Source organism: Sorghum bicolor, chromosome 4, assembly GCF_000003195.3.
Source record: "Sorghum bicolor cultivar BTx623 chromosome 4, Sorghum_bicolor_NCBIv3, whole genome shotgun sequence".
Classification (NCBI taxonomy): domain Eukaryota; kingdom Viridiplantae; phylum Streptophyta; class Magnoliopsida; order Poales; family Poaceae; genus Sorghum; species Sorghum bicolor.
Window position 1 is genome coordinate 58,347,688 of NC_012873.2, and position 19,553 is coordinate 58,367,240.

General features: G+C 36.9%; 1 protein-coding gene across 19 annotated transcripts; it reads right to left on the reverse strand.

Annotated features, from left to right (window-relative positions):
- LOC8155486 (putative MO25-like protein At5g47540) lies at positions 525-17,964 on the reverse strand. Of its 19 annotated transcripts, none has more exons than XM_021460228.1 (22): positions 17,859-17,964; positions 17,470-17,562; positions 15,107-15,145; positions 14,791-15,013; positions 13,353-13,685; positions 12,356-12,523; positions 12,133-12,251; positions 11,799-11,873; positions 11,586-11,679; positions 11,353-11,412; positions 11,114-11,185; positions 10,867-10,965; positions 10,639-10,683; positions 10,432-10,537; positions 9,616-10,357; positions 7,252-7,290; positions 5,521-7,158; positions 4,522-4,689; positions 4,299-4,417; positions 1,080-1,157; positions 925-986; positions 532-740 (listed from the first exon to the last, which is right to left on the reverse strand). In XM_021460228.1, exons 4-15 carry the CDS (start codon positions 14,815-14,817, stop codon positions 10,284-10,286), a joined length of 1,272 nt encoding a protein of 423 aa, XP_021315903.1. In that variant the 5' UTR covers positions 14,818-15,013; positions 15,107-15,145; positions 17,470-17,562; positions 17,859-17,964; the 3' UTR covers positions 532-740; positions 925-986; positions 1,080-1,157; positions 4,299-4,417; positions 4,522-4,689; positions 5,521-7,158; positions 7,252-7,290; positions 9,616-10,283. The 19 variants fall into 19 exon arrangements, with proteins under 19 accessions (XP_021315914.1, XP_021315913.1, XP_021315903.1 ...); XM_021460232.1 differs by lacking the exon at positions 17,859-17,964 and having other exon boundaries at positions 5,521-5,817; positions 6,934-7,158; positions 17,470-17,850; XM_021460230.1 differs by lacking the exon at positions 17,859-17,964 and having other exon boundaries at positions 5,521-5,828; positions 6,934-7,158; positions 17,470-17,850.

The following is a 19,553-nucleotide window of genomic DNA, read 5'->3' on the forward strand; positions in this document are numbered from 1 at the left end:
CGTATGTATGAAGTATTAAATATAAACGAAATAAAAACCAATTACACAGTTTAGTCGGAATTGACGAGACAAATCTTTTGAGCCTAGTTAGTCTATGATTGGACAACATTTGTCAAATACAAACAAAATTGATACTATTCATATTTTGCAAAATATTTTGCAGGTAAACAAGGCCTGATTCTCATCCGGTCTTCAGCGTCATTCCCAGGTTTCAAGTGTTGCAACTTAGGTTTGACTCGCACTGATGCATTTTATTTTTCTTTTTGCGGCTGTTCTTTTTATTTTTCTTTTGCCTTCCTTATCTCCTTTTTATGTCTTTTTTTGGTTTTTTTTGCGGCAGTTTGTTTTCTTCTTTTTTGCCTTCCTTATCTCTTTTTTTGGTCTCTTTGTTTATTTTTTATTACACTTTTACTACTCTTCATCTTATATGTAGTCACTATCATAACATCTATTTTCAAAGTTAAATATTTATATGATAATTCTTAAAACTTTTTTGTTATCTTCCCATACCATGATTCAAATACTTTGATGTAGAAACTCACGTCCATGGATGTCACTGATTCAAATAATTTTGTCTCAGAGATAAATACATGTATGTCATTGAAGTTCTTGGAAAACAACTTAATTTTTTCTAAAATCTCACGTACTATAGCAGTTTATGGAAAACTGCTTTGTTCACACGTAGTATAACGTGGCCTTCCAGCGAGTCCTATTGGATCCATATTTTTGCAACCATAACCCTGTGATGTAGAAACTCACGTTAATAAATAGGTGTTCGGCACACAAATGACACAGTTTATATGACATGAGTTAAAAAAGGGTGATTAATGCATGCTCCCATATTGCCTGTTAGCATAAACTAAAAGGTGTAATGTCTTGGCACAAACTTTTGTGACAAAGCACTGATGTCTAAAACTATGATACCTTTTGAACAATGGCAACTATTGTCTGAAGCCCTGAACACGTGTAATGTCTTGGCATGGAAGCTGAAAAGAAAAGGCCAACTCAACAATTAGCAAAACCACAGTTCTGCTCTAGTATTACACCAGCAAAAGAAAATGATGGTGAGAAAAAATAACCTTCCGGTCAGCAGCTCCAAAGAACTATCCCAAAACTGAAAACATCCACTATATGATCATACGACAAGTGCTTAATACCTACACATATTTTTTTAGTAAACCAAGTCACTGCATAAACAAAAGCTAGTTTTGACTCTAATGTGCCACAAAGCTGAAGCGATTGTGAAGATGACACATTCATATCACACCTAAGGAGCTCATTAACCCCCAACATAGCAATAAATTATCTGTTGCTGAAGGCGAACAAAAAATAAATGATTAAACATTTGCTGGACTACCTTCAGTTTGACAGGTCACTAGTTTATTCTAAAGCTGAGATAAGCAATTTGATCCCATAAAAGGATCTCAGATTTTTTTTTGAAGTACTTTCTGGTAATAATGAGAATTTTCTTTATGATACTTTAGCTTAATACAGGAACAGTAATACCCAAGTAAACAAAAAGGCTAAAAGGAACAGTAATACCCAAGTACTCAAATTGGCATTGAACTAAAATCACATTATATAAATTAAATAATAATAATATAATGGTATCCAGAATCAAACTAAAAGGCTAAACTAAAAGAAGATCAACCAGTTGTATAAAAAAGAAAAACAAACCAGAGACCTAAGACAGATGGACCCAGAAATAAAAAATGTGTAAACTAAAATAAAATCACACAATGAGATTATATCAAAGCTATGTTCAAACTATATGCTATATAGCTAGATAATTTAAAAATGAAGACTGAAGTTAATAGACTCTAAGAACTACATAAAGGTTTCTTCTAAGTTCAAATCGGCATTGCTTAGATTTATATAGCAAACATTTTTCAAAAATGGACATGTTCTCAGTCTAACCAGTTTCATTAACAGTCAAAACAGGTTAATGTTAGGAATGACAACAAGGTACACTTCCGCAGGTAAAACTGACTATTCTGAAGTGCTAAATAAATTATTAGAAAGGAATAATTAGAAGTGTACCTGCTAAATGCTAACTAAAGATGCATATTCGATATTGCGAAAGTGGAGTATTGTGCTTTCAAAACCAAGTAATAGCTTACCTATGCTGATTAAAAGTATATGGTAGCTCTAAGTTAACTCAAAACAGGTTAATGTTAGGAATGACAACAAGATACTAAATCAAAAGGCTAAAAGACAGATCTATCAGCATATAAGAAAGAAAACTAAAATAGCTAGAGAAACATATATGTACAACATAGTGAAAGTTAGGATTAATATGTAGGAAATAACTCTTCAATTGAGGATATAATAGAAACTATTATAAATAGTTTAGTTGATACGAAATTGTCTGTGTTGGCAAGCAAGTGCATCTGTACATGGTTACAGACATTGCAGGTAAAACTGACAGTTTCAAAGTGCTAATTAAATTATTAGAACGGAACCATTAGAAGTATACCTGCTAAATAAGGTGTACAAATGGCAATGTCAGGCCCATAAGGGATACAAATGGCTTAGGCTTAGCATGACTCCTGCTAATTATGACCAATTAAATGAAAGTTAAAATAGACTAATCTAAATGCAATGGTCAATAAATTTTTTACATGTCGTAGAATAATCTAATCCAATGGTCAATAACCTTTTACATGTCCAACATAGGGAATCACAAATTTTCAAGTTGTAAATGCAATGGGGACGATGAAAGAAAAAACTAAATTATTGTAAAAAAAAATCTGATCATAATAATTTTTTTTATCATAATAATAGTCTAATGTTAGTAAAAAACACATGTAAGTAAAAAGTTTAGGAGATGTTTATATAGATATGATTTTAGTAAAACATATGTTAGTAAAAAGTTTTGGAATCTAAATTGGAAAAAACTAGATCTCTAAACCTTACATACTTATAAGTTGTTGGGCCTTAGGAGAATGTCTAACTAAATAGGTGAATGTTGAGTAACTTTAGAAGAGTTTTTGATAACAAATAGAAGTTTAGTAAAAGACTGAAAAAAGGTACAATGAGAATTGCAGACTATATGTGAGGAATGAATATAATTGTTTATAAGCTATGCAAAAATAAGATTAACTGAGATTATAATTATACATGTTGAGTAACAGATAGCATTGATGACAGATAACTAATTGTTGTACCAACTAGGCAATTTAAACCAACTTTGTCATTATGAAGATACTATACACTATCAAGAGAACTACACTATTGTGTTTATATTAGGAGGCAGGACAACACATTGTCAAGATTATCTAAAAGATACTATACACTATCAAGAGAACTACAACAGGTAATACTTAAGTAGTTAATTCAATCCATAGTCATTAAGTATAGTAGTACGAAGTATTCCTTAGCTATAGTCAGATTTAGCCAATGTGAAAGGACAGCACTAGACAGAAATTGCAATAGCATTAATAGGCATCAAGGTGAAAAAGAACAATAACACAATAAAACATAAGGGTCTGTTTGATACTAAGAACAACAATAGAAAACCGTAAGTACCCTGTCACTCGCAAGAATAAGATCACATTTTTATCAGTAAATTGGGAATTTATCATCACTGGACACTTACTTAACTGATGAAGAAACTAAGTTTACTATCAGAAAGATCAAATAAATATCTAGTATTAACACGGAGTCCCTTCATTAGCACAACAAATAATTAGTTATAAATATTGTTGAAAACAAGAAACTATTAAAAGTTGTGACAAATAGTGGCTTCAGAACTGGTCCTGTATGTTCATATGATCTTGTTCTTGGAGCTTAAGGGCCATAGATAGAAATTGCAATAGCATGAAAAGGCAGTGAAAAAGGAAAACAAGTGTGCGAGAAAGACGGGTGAACACGAGGGTTTGACCGGCGAAAGATAAGGCATGCACACACATGCTGTTCTAGGAAAACCAGGTTGTCATCCGAATGGACAAGACCGCAACGGGTCTGGTTTTTAGTAAGAACAGCACTAGAAAACAGGAAGTACCCAGTTCCTCACAAGAACGACGTCCAAGTTTTCGTACCTTCAAGTTGGTGGAACTAATATCATGTTATTCCAAAAAAATGTTACGTACTCACAGATTTCAATCAATTTTCAGATAGTCTCTAAATGAAGAATAGAAACTGTACCCATTTGATATTAGAAGATTATATATTTATTATGGTTTGAATACTATAGTTCTATACCGTATACGTGCACATGCACATAAAAATAACTTAAGGCCATCTATGTGAAATAACTTAAGGCCATAGAGATGATCATGAGTCGACTAGATACTTACCCATACATCAAAATTTCCAAAAGATCCAAGTTAGCTTCCAAGTAATCAGAGGCAACCAATCTTGAATCAACCTTTTGCCTTTGCAAATTTGCAATCACTTGAGTGACATCGTTTTGTGTCTGAGGAAAAGTTATAGGTATTTTAGAAGTGGTGGTTTTTACTAGAACAAAACATGATTAGAAGGATTTTATTTATTTTTCAAAGTGTATATATATTGACGTACATCCAAGTTCACGTATTGAAGGCAAACAATAAATTGACGGAAGGTGTCTGTGTTCTTCTTGAAGAACTCCTTAGTCAATTGCTTGCAAGCTTCTTCACAAGGATCGTCTGCACCATTGCCATAGAGAATGCCTTTCATCTCTTTGATCCCTTTGCTTAGTTCTAACATCTGCAAGCCAATCATGTGGATTTCATTGCTACTTCAACAATTTGAGAATCAAACTAAAGGTCATTTTTTTTTATTTTAAAACTTCTATTTCTGCTTATTTAAACTAACAGGAGACAAACCAAAAGCAAAATTAAAGTTCCTATTAGTTGCGCTTAAATGTGAGGTTGAACCCCCTATGTACAATCATCCTCAAGCAATTTCAGAAGATGCATTACGACAAAAATCTTGCATACAGCATAGATAATTTGGTTATTTGATCTCCATACACGAAGTTATATGCTACTTGATGTATAAGTCATTTCATATTTTTATAAGTATATATAGTATATGATAAAACATTTATGTTTTTTCACAGCGACAAAAGTATTAAAAATAAATATGGACTTTACCATCTGTTAATTGTCAGTAAAATATTCAGGTTGCTAGTTCTATAAAGCCAAAGCAACCATGAGGTATATATATACGTCTTGTGCTGAAAAAAAGGAAATAATTGCACCGGAAAATCTCCTCATATGTAATTGCAGGAATGGAACTGCTCCAATGCAGTGACACAGACACCGGCGTCAAAAGATCATGCACTATATATAAACGGAAGCAAGAACAGAAACGGACAAATCTATTCATAAAGCAAGAACAGATGAAACGATGTGAATACATATCTATCCCTAACAAGCATCAATACAGTTTTGAGTTGTATAATCAACGTTGGTTAGCAATAAATCGCTTTACTGGGAAGCAGAAAATTAAATTAAATAACAAAGTATATATGTGTACATACACGGATGTGATCGATAAGCATGCAATCAGCAGGAATTCTCAAAGGCGTGTTACCCTGTGCTCAAGCTTGGCATCGCGCCTGCCGCCGGCGCAGCCGTCCTTGTTGTTGAGGACGTAGGTGACCAGGTCCAGGTCCTGGGCTTGGAGCGGAACAACCCCCGGTGGTCGGCCCCATCCCCGGCCACCGCCGCTCCCACGCACGGCCACAGGCACCCCGTCATCTCGATCGACCAACAACCACCTGTCTGTCCGATCGAGGATCGCGCTCGCCTGGCCGGCCGGCCGCGCGCTAGACTCTCCGCTCTCCGACGAGACCGCCGCCGCTGGCGACGTACGTGCGTCGTCCAAGACCTAAAATATGTCTATAATCAATCAGGGCGCTGACCCAATAAAGGGCAGGTACAATGTGTATACACCCGATAAAAATATATAGGCATAATACATGTATACACTTGCGATCAGATCCAAATACATATAGGAAAATAGCTTAAATCAGGATTCAATCAGGTGCCAGTTTTTGCACAGCATAAAGGGACGAGAAGTTTGGCCTATTTTCTATAAAAGAATTATATTTGGTCTCTTAAATGACGTAAACTAATCTTTGGATCTAAATGTCGGCACTAGAACTTATAGCTTTCGAGGTAACACATCTCGACGCCATAAATTTGGACTTCGAGATGTTTGACCACGCTCAACAGGGCATTCTATGTGGCACTGATATTGGTACCTTGGAGCCACAGATCTTAACGCCGACCTCGGAGCTAAGATCTGTGGCTCCGACCTCGGAGCCATGGATCCTGAGGGCTGAGCTTTGATTCAGAAACCACTACCAAATTTTACTCCCTGAGCCTACTCTCATTTGTTCCTCCTCCCTCTTGGGTTCTTGCCTTTTATAGAAGCAACTACATAATGTCGAAGTCTCTAGACATTCAAAATAAGCAAAACTCATGCAGTCCAATTACATTGCCTAACAACATCGCATAATAAGCTAACTAAATATATATATCTAAATTTGTCATCTACCTATATAAAATAAATTTACTAACTACATTGCCTAACTCCCTATCAAATTTAAGAACTAGATAACTATAACTAGATTAGCTATATAAAATTAAATTAGCTAACTATATGATATAACTAGTTACCTAGTTCTACATTTAGATCTGATAGGTAGTTAGGTAGTTAGACAATGTAGTTAGTAAATTTATTTTATATAAGTAGATAGAAAATTTAGATAGATTACTAGGCGATGTAGTTAGACAATATATTTGGACTATATGAATTTTGCTTTTTTGGATGTTTAGAGACTTCGATATTATGAAGTTGCTTCTATGAAGGGGCAAGAACTCGAGAGAGAGGAGGAACAAATGAGAGTAGGCTCAGACAGTAAAATTTGATAAATTTTCAAATAAAAAGATCAAATAAATTTAAATGCCATAATTAAAAAGATCAAATTAATGTAAATACCATAATTAGCAAAGAAATAACTGTCATATTGTGGAGAGGAACTCAGACAGAGAGGAGGGACCAGCATTAGAGAGAGAGAGAGAGGGAGAGAGAGAGAGGGAGGAGCGGTTGCATCAGGCGATGGTGCTGGTGGCAACGCAACCCCATAGGACAGCTTCGAGGGGATCTCATAGGACAGCTTCTTTATGATGTGTGCTCTAGCTTTGTTCCAATTAGAAGCAACAGCTGTGACAAACAAAGGGTATCACATATATGATAGTAATCAGAAAAAGTAAAGAGACATAATTACTCCTGAATAGTATGAGGGTTAGTTCTTACAACGTGGAACTAATGAGGTCCAAAAGTAGGAGTCCCGCCCTAAACCAACAAACTATAGGTTATTGTTGTAGGTGCTAAGCAAGACCCATTCATAGAATGGGTAAAATAGAGGAAGCATTACGAACAAAAAGAATGAAATGTTAGCTACCATCTGCCTCCTGACAAGGGTTGAGGGAATTATAAGAAAAAAATTATAATGGGAAAAATATGAATTATAGGTTGAGGGAACTACGAATGCGAATTGATGACAAAGGTGTTGAATAGGGTTTTCACATAAGAAGGCTAAAAGCAAGATGTATCATCAAATAGGAAGTAAATACCTAACAGTTAAAATTGAAAATTACATAGTACTAAAGACATTGTCAGAAAATGGTAATTTAGAAAAAAGCTTAATGACAGAGTGATTAATTGCAATTACCAAAGTACCTGCTTAGTGATAACTAAATTGGAAAAGAAGAAGGACAAGTGCAACTGTTGACTGCTATCTAAATTTATTTTACCTTCACAAACGAAGAAATCACTACATTGCTAAGGATTAAAGGTGTAGGGCTGCTATTACTGAATAAGGTTGGTGAATAGGGTCTTCACATCAGAAGTCTAAAAGCCAGATGTATCAACAAATAAGTGTAGATATATAGCAGTTAAAAATCTAAAATTACAAAGTACCATAAGATATTTGTTTTGGTTCTTCGATGCTCATGTATTCTAAAAAATAATTAAATATCACTCTAGTAAAAGAGCCTTTTTCGTATGAGAAGATTAATTTCTAAGAAAAGAACTATTTTAAAACTAAGGTCGCTTCAGAAAAATACAAGTGTACCTAGGACCTGCTGCAAGGTATTATTTCAAAGGATGACTTAGAGCAACTCCAATAGTTTGGTAAAAATAACTTGGCAAATTTGGGCATTTGGCAAGTGATTAAAACATATAGCAAGTCAAAAAAGTTAGAATCTCCAATAGTTTGGCATTTAGGCTTAGCAAAATTAGGCCACTCCAACCGATCAACTAATTTTTAGTTGTTGCAGAGAATATTTTCATTGTTGAATTGTGATTGAAACAATTTTAGGTTCTATATTTGGTCACCAGCTCCGAATGTGCGAGTGTGTGTTTTTGATTGAGTGATGTGACAAAAAGTGCTCTGACCAAACTGAACCGCTGACAACCATTTCATCATTGCCGATCACATTCTCAGATGCATGGCCGATCACCTGGCAAAAAAAGAAGAAAGAAAGAAACATGTGTTGTCCATCATGGCGAACCAATTATTGTGGCCTGTCGCGGATGGCAAGTGAACCCGAGCGCGCAAATATTCGCGGGTTCACCTCATGAATACCAAGTACGCAAATTTTGCGAAGTGAATTGCCAAACTGTTTGGACCATGGTTTTTTAAGTTTTGCCAAAAATCTAAGGATAGCAAGTGCTTTTGCCAAACTATTGGAGTTGCTCTTATGAAAGGTATGTAAATTAACTTTTAGTATCATCAACAGAAAAAACCTGAAGTACCGTGATATTAAAAGCTAAGTACTAAAGACACAACTACAAACGAAATAATAGCATAACTGCTACCTAAAGAAAATGCTAAAGTTAAAACGTCAATTTAGGTTTTCAAGTTAATTAATTTGGTCCCCGACATGGTTTTAGAAGCAGGATGTAAAAGCAACATGGTTGTAAACATCAGTTAAGAATGACTACAATGTGTTTTAGATCACGAAGCTAAAAGCATGATGTAAAAGCACGAAATAAATAACTAATTCACAGGTACATTTTAAAATATCATTACTACTAAATACATTAATAGAAAGAAACAATTAGGAGTGTGCATGCTAAATTCTAACTAAACATGCATATAAAGAATGGAAGTGACAGCTATATAGATTAAAAAAGGGAATGCACCAAGGGTATCTGGTAGCACAAATAAATAAATAAAATTCAAAAATAGTAGCACCTAATAATTATATATCCAAATACAACCAGCAAAATAAAAATTGTAAAAAAATATTGTGAGCTTATTAAGTAGGTGTTAGCACAAATGGGGAACTAGCAGAATGTAAAATAGTTATAGACAGTGGAAAATATATTAAGAAAAAATATAAGGTTAAGAGGGAACTAGCAGAATGTAAAAAATAGAAATATAAGAAATATTAAGAACAACCAAATTTACCTACCAGTTTTATAGTTTTATAACAGACAGGGTCAATATAGAATGATCATTAAAGCTGAAGAAATCAACATAGACATATTACCAAGAACTATCACATGTTTTATTGAAGTAATTAGATCTTAGACGAATATGCTTATAAATTTGAAGCAGCAACTAGATCCACAAGAACTCGGTAATTTGAAACATAATACAACATATTTTACCTGTAAAATCGACAGAAGTAGGAACTGTTGGTGGCGACTGCAGGGTTGGAAACCTTAGGGTTTGAGACGAAGTTTTGGTCAGACCAACAACATCTGAGAGGGAGGGAGGGAGATGAGTATCTAGTCTAGGAGAGGAAGAGAGATAGATAGATAGAGAGAGAAAGAGAGAGAGAGGGGGTGAGGAAGTGAGAGGAAGAGAGAGATCTGAAACCAAGGGTGGCGGCGAACGGCGGAGAGAAGGGGTGGTGGCGGCAGAGGCTGAGGGATGGAGGGAGAGAGATTGAAACAGAGGAAGGATGGTGGCGGCCGCGAGAGAGAGGAGCAGAGATCATACGGTGGAGAGAGAGGTGGACTTACAGGAATGGCGAAGAGAGATGAGCCACGACAGTGGCGGTGGAGAGAGTTCACATCTAACGATGGGAAACAGAAGGAATCGAAATGCAAAATAAGTGGGAACCAGGAATAGAAAACGAGTGGACAGGAAAGAGATGGGTGTTGAGCGGTATGAATCTCAGAGAAATTGCAGCCAGAGGATAAGGCATGCGCACGCATGCCGTTGTGGAAATACCGGGTTGGCCGGCACAGGCTTATGGAACACACAAAAAAAACACACACACACAAGGAGACAGACACTTAGCTAGCTACTGCACTTTGCATGTCGACGCCTACTAATTTTCAGCGCCAGCTAGCGCTAGGATCTCCGAGATGACCGTAGCTTTATCGGCCTCGAACTTCTTATCGTCTGCATTCAACAATGAGTATAATTGGAGTTTGGTCTTTGGAACATATACATAATAATTTTGGTTAACTTGTTACCTTTCTCCACGGCGGTGAAGTCTTTCAAGAACCTCAGGAGCTTGCTTCTGTTGGTGCGCAGTATGCTGGTGATCTCAGGTGGCTGCTCCTTGTTAGCGACGAACAGCTGCACAGACGATGGCATTTTCTCTTTATTATTTCATTCACATATTCAATCAACGGCAATAAAACGTAGAGACATGCAGGGGACTTTGACTGATGACGTACCTTGAAGACATGGAAAGCCTCTACCTGAATAGCTATGCTGTCATCCTGAAACGTATGACAGACAAATAAGTACTTATAAGATAAGCGTATATATGAGATTCAAAGTCTGAATACCGGAAGACCGCATTCGACCTGGCACACAAAATTAAAGTAGTAACAATGCTAATGGCGGCTGAGCATGATTATAGTTGGGCATTTCAGTTAAAATGCAGGGGAAAAAAATTTTACCCTTAGAAGGTTCATATGAATCATGAGGTGCTCTTTCGAACTGACATAGCACATCATCACTGCACTGTTTGACCTTTCCAAAAGAATGTCTCGCAAGAGCTGAGAGATCATTTGCACATAGGACAAATGAGATAAGATCAAATGTCATTCGTCAATATGAGTGCTGATTGAATGTACGTGATTGCAAGGAAACTCCAAAGTAAATAGACATAATAATGCTAAACAACGAGAAGGGAAAGGAACGTACTTGAACAGCTTGCCTTCGGATGAAGTAGTTGGAAGCCGATAATATCAGCTTCGAGTTGAATTCTGCAAAGAACTGATACATGCAGAGCTTACAGTTAGAGATTACAATCATCTGTGCCGCAAATAAAGTTACAGAGGTATATATTGATCATTGTAACCTGCAAGTGACATTGTTATACGCCATTTTTTATGTTTATATGCAAACAAATACAAAATCATAAATATTAGTTTTGCACTTGCCCAATCATAATTCTTGGAAAAGAACTCAGCAACAGTTGATTTATGCCGTGTCATGAGCTCCTGTTAAATAAATTAAAGAACAAAAACTATCACCCATCAATGCCAGCAAAATTTAACATAAATATAATAATATATAGGGATATACTTTATAACGGTTCACAATTATTAGGTGGAGGCAAAGTATATAACTACAATGTTGTCTTTTAACTGTGAAAAGACATGCCTATACTTACCTTAAAAGTTTTAAACACATCGGATTGTATATTGAAGTCTGGAAACTGTATATGATCAAAGAATGTCCTGAAGTGTGGAGATTCCAATACGTACCTACAAAACAATCACTGATTACGCTAAACAAAAGATTTTAACATACGAGTTTGATGCAGCAAATGTCATTACCCTTTTTTCAATCATGGTAGATGACAAAGATTAATTATTGCACATACCTTGCAGCAACTTGGTGGCGTATGCAGTCTCTCAATAGAGTACTATAATGTATTGCGATGTCCAAGTTTTCGTACCTTCAAGTTGGTGGAACTAATATCATGTTATTCCAAAAAAAATGTTACGTACTCACAGATTTCAATCAATTTTCAGATAGTCTCTAAATGAAGAATAGAAACTGTACCCATTTGATATTAGAAGATTATATATTTATTATGGTTTGAATACTATAGTTACATACCGTATACGTGCACATGCACATAAAAATAACTTAAGGTCATCTATGTGAAATAACTTAAGGCCATAGAGATGATCATGAGTCGACTAGATACTTACCCAGACATCAAAATTTCCAAAAGATCCAAGTTAGCTTCCAAGTAATCAGAGGCAACCAATCTTGAATCAACCTTTTGCCTTTGCAAATTTGCAATCACTTGAGTGACATCCTTTTGTGTCTGAGGAAAAGTTATAGGTATTTTAGAAGTGATGGTTTTTACTTAAACAAAACGTGATTAGAAGAATTTTCTTTTTTTTTCAAAATGTATACATACTGACGTACATCCAAGTTCACGTATTGAAGGCAAACAATAAATTGACGAAAGGTGTCTGTGTTCTTCTTGAAGAACTCCTTAGTCAATTGCTTGCAAGCTTCTTCACAAGGATCGTCTTCACCATTGCCATAGAGAATGCCTTTCATCTCTTTGATCCCTTTGCTTAGTTCTAACATCTGCAAGCCAATCATGTTGATTTCATTGCTACTTCAACAATTTGAGAATCAAACTAAAGGTCATTTTTTTATTTTAAAACTTCTATTTCTGCTTATTTAAACTAACAAGAGACAAACCAAAAGCAAAATTAGAGTTCCTATTAGTTGCGCTTAAATGTGAGGTTGAACCCCCTATGTACAATCATCCTCAAGCAATTTCAGAAGATGCATTACGACAAATATCTTGCATAAAGCATAGATAATTTGGTTATTCGATCTCCATACATGAAGTTATATGCTACTTGATGTATAAGTCATTTCATATTTTTATAAGTATATGTAGTATATGATAAAACATTTATGTTTTTTCACAGCGACAAAAGTATTAAAAATAAATATGGACTTTACCATCTGTTAATTGTCAGTAAAATATTCAGGTTGCTAGTTCTATAAAGCCAAAGCAACCATGAGGTATATATATACGTCCTGTGCTGAAAAAAAGGTAATAATTGCACCGGAAAATCTCCTCATATGTAATTGCAGGAATAGAACTGCTCCAATGCAATGACACAGACACCGGCGTCAAAAGATCATGCACTATATATAAACGGAAGCAAGAACAGAAACGGACAAATCTATTCATAAAGCAAGAACAGATGAAACGATGTGAATACATATCTATCCCTAACAAGCATCAATACAGTTTTGAGTTGTATAATCAACGTTGGTTAGCAATAAATCGCTTTACTGGGAAGCAGAAAATTAAATTAAATAACAAAGTATATATGTGTACATACACGGATGTGATCGATAAGCATGCAATCAGCAGGAATTCTCAAAGGCGTGTTACCCTGTGCTCAAGCTTGGCGTCGCGCCTGCCGCCGGCGCAGCCGTCCTTGTTGTTGAGGACGTAGGTGACCAGGTCCCTGACGTGCTGTACCACCTCCACGGGGGTCCTGGGCTTGGAGCGGAACAACCCCCGGTGGTCGGCCCCATCCCCGGCCACCGCCGCTCCCACGCACGGCCACAGGCACCCCGTCATCTCGATCGACCAACAACCACCTGTCTGTCCGATCGAGGATCGCGCTCGCCTGGCCGGCCGGCCGCGCGCTAGACTCTCCGCTCTCCGACGAGACCGCCGCCGCTGGCGACGTACGTGCGTCGTCCAAGACCTAAAATATGTCTATAATCAATCAGGGCGCTGACCCAATAAAGGGCAGGTACAATGTGTATACACCCGATAAAAATATATAGGCATAATACATGTATACACTTGCGATCAGATCCAAATACATATAGGAAAATAGCTTAAATCAGGATTCAATCAGGTGCCAGTTTTTGCACAGCATAAAGGGACGAGAAGTTTGGCCTATTTTCTATAAAAGAATTATATTTGGTCTCTTAAATGACGTAAACTAATCTTTGGATCTAAATGTCGGCACTAGAACTTATAGCTTTCGAGGTAACACATCTCGACGCCATAAATTTGGACTTCGAGATGTTTGACCACGCTCAACAGGGCATTCTATATGGCACTGATATTGGTACCTTGGAGCCACAGATCTTAACGCCGACCTCGGAGCTAAGATCTGTGGCTCCGACCTCGGAGCCATGGATCCTGAGGGCTGAGCTTTGATTCAGAAACCACTACCAAATTTTACTCCCTGAGCCTACTCTCATTTGTTCCTCCTCCCTCTTGGGTTCTTGCCTTTTATAGAAGCAACTACATAATGTCGAAGTCTCTAGACATTCAAAATAAGCAAAACTCATGCAGTCCAATTACATTGCCTAACAACATCGCATAATAAGCTAACTAAATATATATATCTAAATTTGTCATCTACCTATATAAAATAAATTTACTAACTACATTGCCTAACTCCCTATCAAATTTAAGAACTAGATAACTATAACTAGATTAGCTATATAAAATTAAATTAGCTAACTATATGATATAACTAGTTACCTAGTTCTACATTTAGATCTGATAGGTAGTTAGGTAGTTAGACAATGTAGTTAGTAAATTTATTTTATATAAGTAGATAGAAAATTTAGATAGATTACTAGGCGATGTAGTTAGACAATATATTTGGACTATATGAATTTTGCTTTTTTGGATGTTTAGAGACTTCGATATTATGAAGTTGCTTCTATGAAGGGGCAAGAACTCGAGAGAGAGGAGGAACAAATGAGAGTAGGCTCAGACAGTAAAATTTGATAAATTTTCAAATAAAAAGATCAAATAAATTTAAATGCCATAATTAAAAAGATCAAATTAATGTAAATACCATAATTAGCAAAGAAATAACTGTCATATTGTGGAGAGGAACTCAGACAGAGAGGAAGGACCAGCATTAGAGAGAGAGAGAGGGAGAGAGGGAGAGGGAGGAGCGGTTGCATCAGGCGATGGTGCTGGTGGCAGCGCAACCCCATAGGACAGCTTCGAGGGGATCTCATAGGACAGCTTCTTTATGATGTGTGCTCTAGCTTTGTTCCAATTAGAAGCAACAGCTGTGACAAACAAAGGGTATCACATATATGATAGTAATCAGAAAAAGTAAAGAGACATAATTACTCCTGAATAGTATGAGGGTTAGTTCTTACAACGTGGAACTAATGAGGTCCAAAAGTAGGAGTCCCGCCCTAAACCAACAAACTATAGGTTATTGTTGTAGGTGCTAAGCAAGGCCCATTCATAGAATGGGTAAAATAGAGGAAGCATTACGAACAAAAAGAATGAAATGTTAGCTACCATCTGCCTCCTGACAAGGGTTGAGGGAATTATAAGAAAAAAATTATAATGGGAAAAATATGAATTATAGGCTGAGGGAACTACGAATGTGAATTGATGACAAAGGTGTTGAATAGGGTTTTCACATAAGAAGGCTAAAAGCAAGATGTATCATTAATAGGAAGTAAATACACAACAGTTAAAATTGAAAATTACATAGTACTAAAGACATTGTCAGAAAATGGTAATTTAGAAAAAAGCTTAATGACAGAGTGATTAATTGCAATTACCAAAGTACCTGCTTAGTGATAACTAAATTGGAAAAGAAGAAGGACAAGTGCAACTGTTGACTGCTATCTAAATTTATTTTACCTTCACAAACGAAGAAATCACTACATTGCTAAGGATTAAAGGTGTAGGGCTGCTATTACTGAATAAGGTTGGTGAATAGGGTCTTCACATCAGAAGTCTAAAAGCCAGATGTCTCAACAAATAAGTGTAGATATATAGCAGTTAAAAATCTAAAATTACAAAGTACCATAAGATATTTGTTTTGGTTCTTCGATGCTCATGTATTCTAAAAAATAATTAAATATCACTCCAGTAAAAGAGCCTTTTTCGTATGAGAAGATTAATTTCTAAGAAAAGAACTATTTTAAAACTAAGGTCGCTTGAGAAAAATACAAGTGTACCTAGGACCTGCTGCAAGGTATTATTTCAAAGGATGACTTAGAGCAACTCCAATAGTTTGGTAAAAATAACTTGGCAAATTTGGGCATTTGGCAAGTGATCAAAACATATAGCAAGTCAAAAAAATTAGAATCTCCAATAGTTTGGCATTTAGGCTTAGCAAAATTAGGCCACTCCAACCGATCAACTAATTTTTAGTTGTTGCAGAGAATATTTTCATTGTTGAATTGTGATTGAAACAATTTTAGGTTCTATATTTGGTCACCAGCTCCGAATGTGCGAGTGTGTGTTTTTGATTGAGTGATGTGACAAAAAGTGCTCTGACCAAACTGAACCGCTGACAACCATTTCATCATTGCCGATCACATTCTCAGATGCATGGCCGATCACCTGGCAAAAAAAGAAGAAAGAAAGAAACATGTGTTGTCCATCATGGCGAACCAATTATTGTGGCCTGTCGCGGATGGCAAGTGAACCCGAGCGCGCAAATATTCGCGGGTTCACCTCATGAATACCAAGTACGCAAATTTTGCGAAGTGAATTGCCAAACTGTTTGGACCATGGTTTTTTAAGTTTTGCCAAAAATCTAAGGATAGCAAGTGCTTTTGCCAAACTATTGGAGTTGCTCTTATGAAAGGTATGTAAATTAACTTTTAGTATCATCAACAGAAAAAACCTGAAGTACCGTGATATTAAAAGCTAAGTACTAAAGACACAACTACAAACGAAATAATAGCATAACTGCTACCTAAAGAAAATGCTAAAGTTAAAACGTCAATTTAGGTTTTCAAGTTAATTAATTTGGTCCCCGACATGGTTTTAGAAGCAGGATGTAAAAGCAACATGGTTGTAAACATCAGTTAAGAATGACTACAATGTGTTTTAGATCACGAAGCTAAAAGCATGATGTAAAAGCACGAAATAAATAACTAATTCACAGGTACATTTTAAAATATCATTACTACTAAATACATTAATAGAAAGAAACAATTAGGAGTGTGCATGCTAAATTCTAACTAAACATGCATATAAAGAATGGAAGTGACAGCTATATAGATTAAAAAAGGGAATGCACCAAGGGTATCTGGTAGCACAAATAAATAAATAAAATTCAAAAATAGTAGCACCTAATAATTATATATCCAAATACAACCAGCAAAATAAAAATTGTAAAAAAATATTGTGAGCTTATTAAGTAGGTGTTAGCACAAATGGGGAACTAGCAGAATGTAAAATAGTTATAGACAGTGGAAAATATATTAAGAAAAAATATAAGGTTAAGAGGGAACTAGCAGAATGTAAAAAATAGAAATATAAGAAATATTAAGAACAACCAAATTTACCTACCAGTTTTATAGTTTTATAACAGACAGGGTCAATATAGAATGATCATTAAAGCTGAAGAAATCAACATAGACATATTACCAAGAACTATCACATGTTTTATTGAAGTAATTAGATCTTAGACGAATATGCTTATAAATTTGAAGCAGCAACTAGATCCACAAGAACTCGGTAATTTGAAACATAATACAACATATTTTACCTGTAAAATCGACAGAAGTAGGAACTGTTGGTGGCGACTGCAGGATTGGAAACCTTAGGGTTTCAGACGAAGTTTTGGTCAGACCAACAACATCTGAGAGGGAGGGAGGGAGATGAGTATCGAGTCTGGGAGAGGAAGAGAGATAGATAGATAGATAGATAGATAGATAGATAGATAGATAGATAGATAGATAGAGAAAGAGAGAGGGGGGGTGAGGAAGTGAGAGGAAGAGAGAGATCTGAAACCAAGGGTGGCGGCGAACGACGGAGAGAAGGGGTGGTGGCGGTAGAGGCTGAGGGATGGAGGGAGAGATTGAAACAGAGGAAGGATGGCGGCGGCCGCGAGAGAGAGGAGCAGAGAGCATACGGTGGAGAGAGAGGTGGACTTACAGGAATGGCGAAGAGAGATGAGCCACGACAGTTGTGGTGGAGAGAGTTCACATCTAACGATGGGAAACAAAAGGAATCGGAATGCAAAAGAAGTGGGAACCAGGAATAGAAAATTAAACGAGTGGACAGGAAAGAGATGGGTGTTGAGCGGCGTGAATCTCAGAGAAACTGCAGCCGGAGGATAAGGCATGCGCACGCATGCCGTTGTGGAAATACCGGGTTGGTGGTTGCCTGTGGCTGACAGATGCCGAGATGGAGACTTCCTGCCACGGTAACCGACGAGGAAAAAAATTCAGTGAAGGCTGGCTGTAGCGACGCTCCGTGCAGACCTCCAATCACATGTTGACACGTCATCCTACAGTAATATGGCTCAATTGGCACATCGGCTTGCTCCTCCATGGCTCTACATTCGGCTTGGCTCATCCGATAGACAAGAAAGCCCATTAGCGCCGCAAATTACGCAGGGAAAGGCTGCGACCAACATCGTGACTACATGAGCGCCGCCAACAACGCCCAAGCAGTTGGACTTGATCTGAGACGCCTGTCATCGTCCGCCGCCGGCAATCTGATCTGCGGTGCACATACTGACGCCGCACGGCAGCAGCTGGCCGCCAGAGTCCCTCGACGCTACAATACATGGAGGATGATCTAGCCTTCATTGTTGCCGCTGATGACTCTGTGGCGCGAGAGAATATTGCATATGGCGATGATTCTCCCTACACCATTAATGCAACATAGCTAGCTATTATTTGTATAATATTTTCATCATTGGCTATCACAAATACTATCTCAATATATATCTGTTTGGTAGGAGAATATCCATACATGCACTACACCCGTGGTGCTATCCAGCACCATGGAGTCAACGTCAACATTGCTTGTGACTACATCAGCTGTGCAGTTGCCAGAAGCCATGGCACCACAAGGAGATGAGGTATGAAATGACAATCCTTTTCTATGGCAGAATTTTTCAAAGATGGATTCAACATGGCTATGTAACTATATCCATCCTATTGTACTACAGACGGTTGATAAATTTGGAAAACCTTTTATCACTCCTGAGGTCGAAATGACTTTCGAATCAGAGGACAAAGCTTATGAAATGTACAACACATATGCTGGCAAGGTTGGATTTAGCATTAGAAAGAGTTATATAAAGCGTAGAGCAGATAAGACAATATGTCAGAAATATATAGTTTGTAGCTGCCAAGGACATCGAGAAAATGAGTTATCACAGAAGGACAATACAAGGACAGGTTGCAATGCTCGTATTCAGTTTACTGTTAGTAGAGAGGGGATATGGACAGTACAAAAGGTTATACATGATCCTAATCATTATCTTGCTAGTCCAAATAAGTCACATAAGCTGAGGTCCCAGTGACGTATTATAGAGGCAGATAGAAAACTAATTGGCCAAATACGGGAAGCTGGGATGAAGCCAGCCCAAGTATATGAGTTCATGAAGGAGTTTTATGGAGGAGAAGACAAGGTGCCATTTTCTCAGATGGATAGCAATAATGAGATTGGTCGTGAGCGTAGGAAGTACTTAGAAGGTAATGATGCAGAAACATTGTTGGAATACTTGAAGAACAAGCAATTAGTGGATCCTTCATTTTTTATGCTATTCAGATCAATAAGGAAGATGGTTGGATAGCAAATTTCTTTTGGGCAGATGGTCAATCTATCATGGATTAC

Excerpts from the sequence above, each read along its gene's own strand:
- LOC8155486 (XM_021460239.1), bottom strand. The coding sequence starts at position 14,817 with ATGACAGTTATTTCTTTGCTAATTATG. Across the intron at positions 13,686-14,790 it reads TTATTTCTTTGCTAATTATG|ACATATTTTAGGTCTTGGAC; the intron begins GTATTTACATTA and ends GATTGATTATAG. Across the intron at positions 12,252-12,355 it reads TTCAATACGTGAACTTGGAT|ACACAAAAGGATGTCACTCA; the intron begins GTACGTCAGTAT and ends ACTTTTCCTCAG.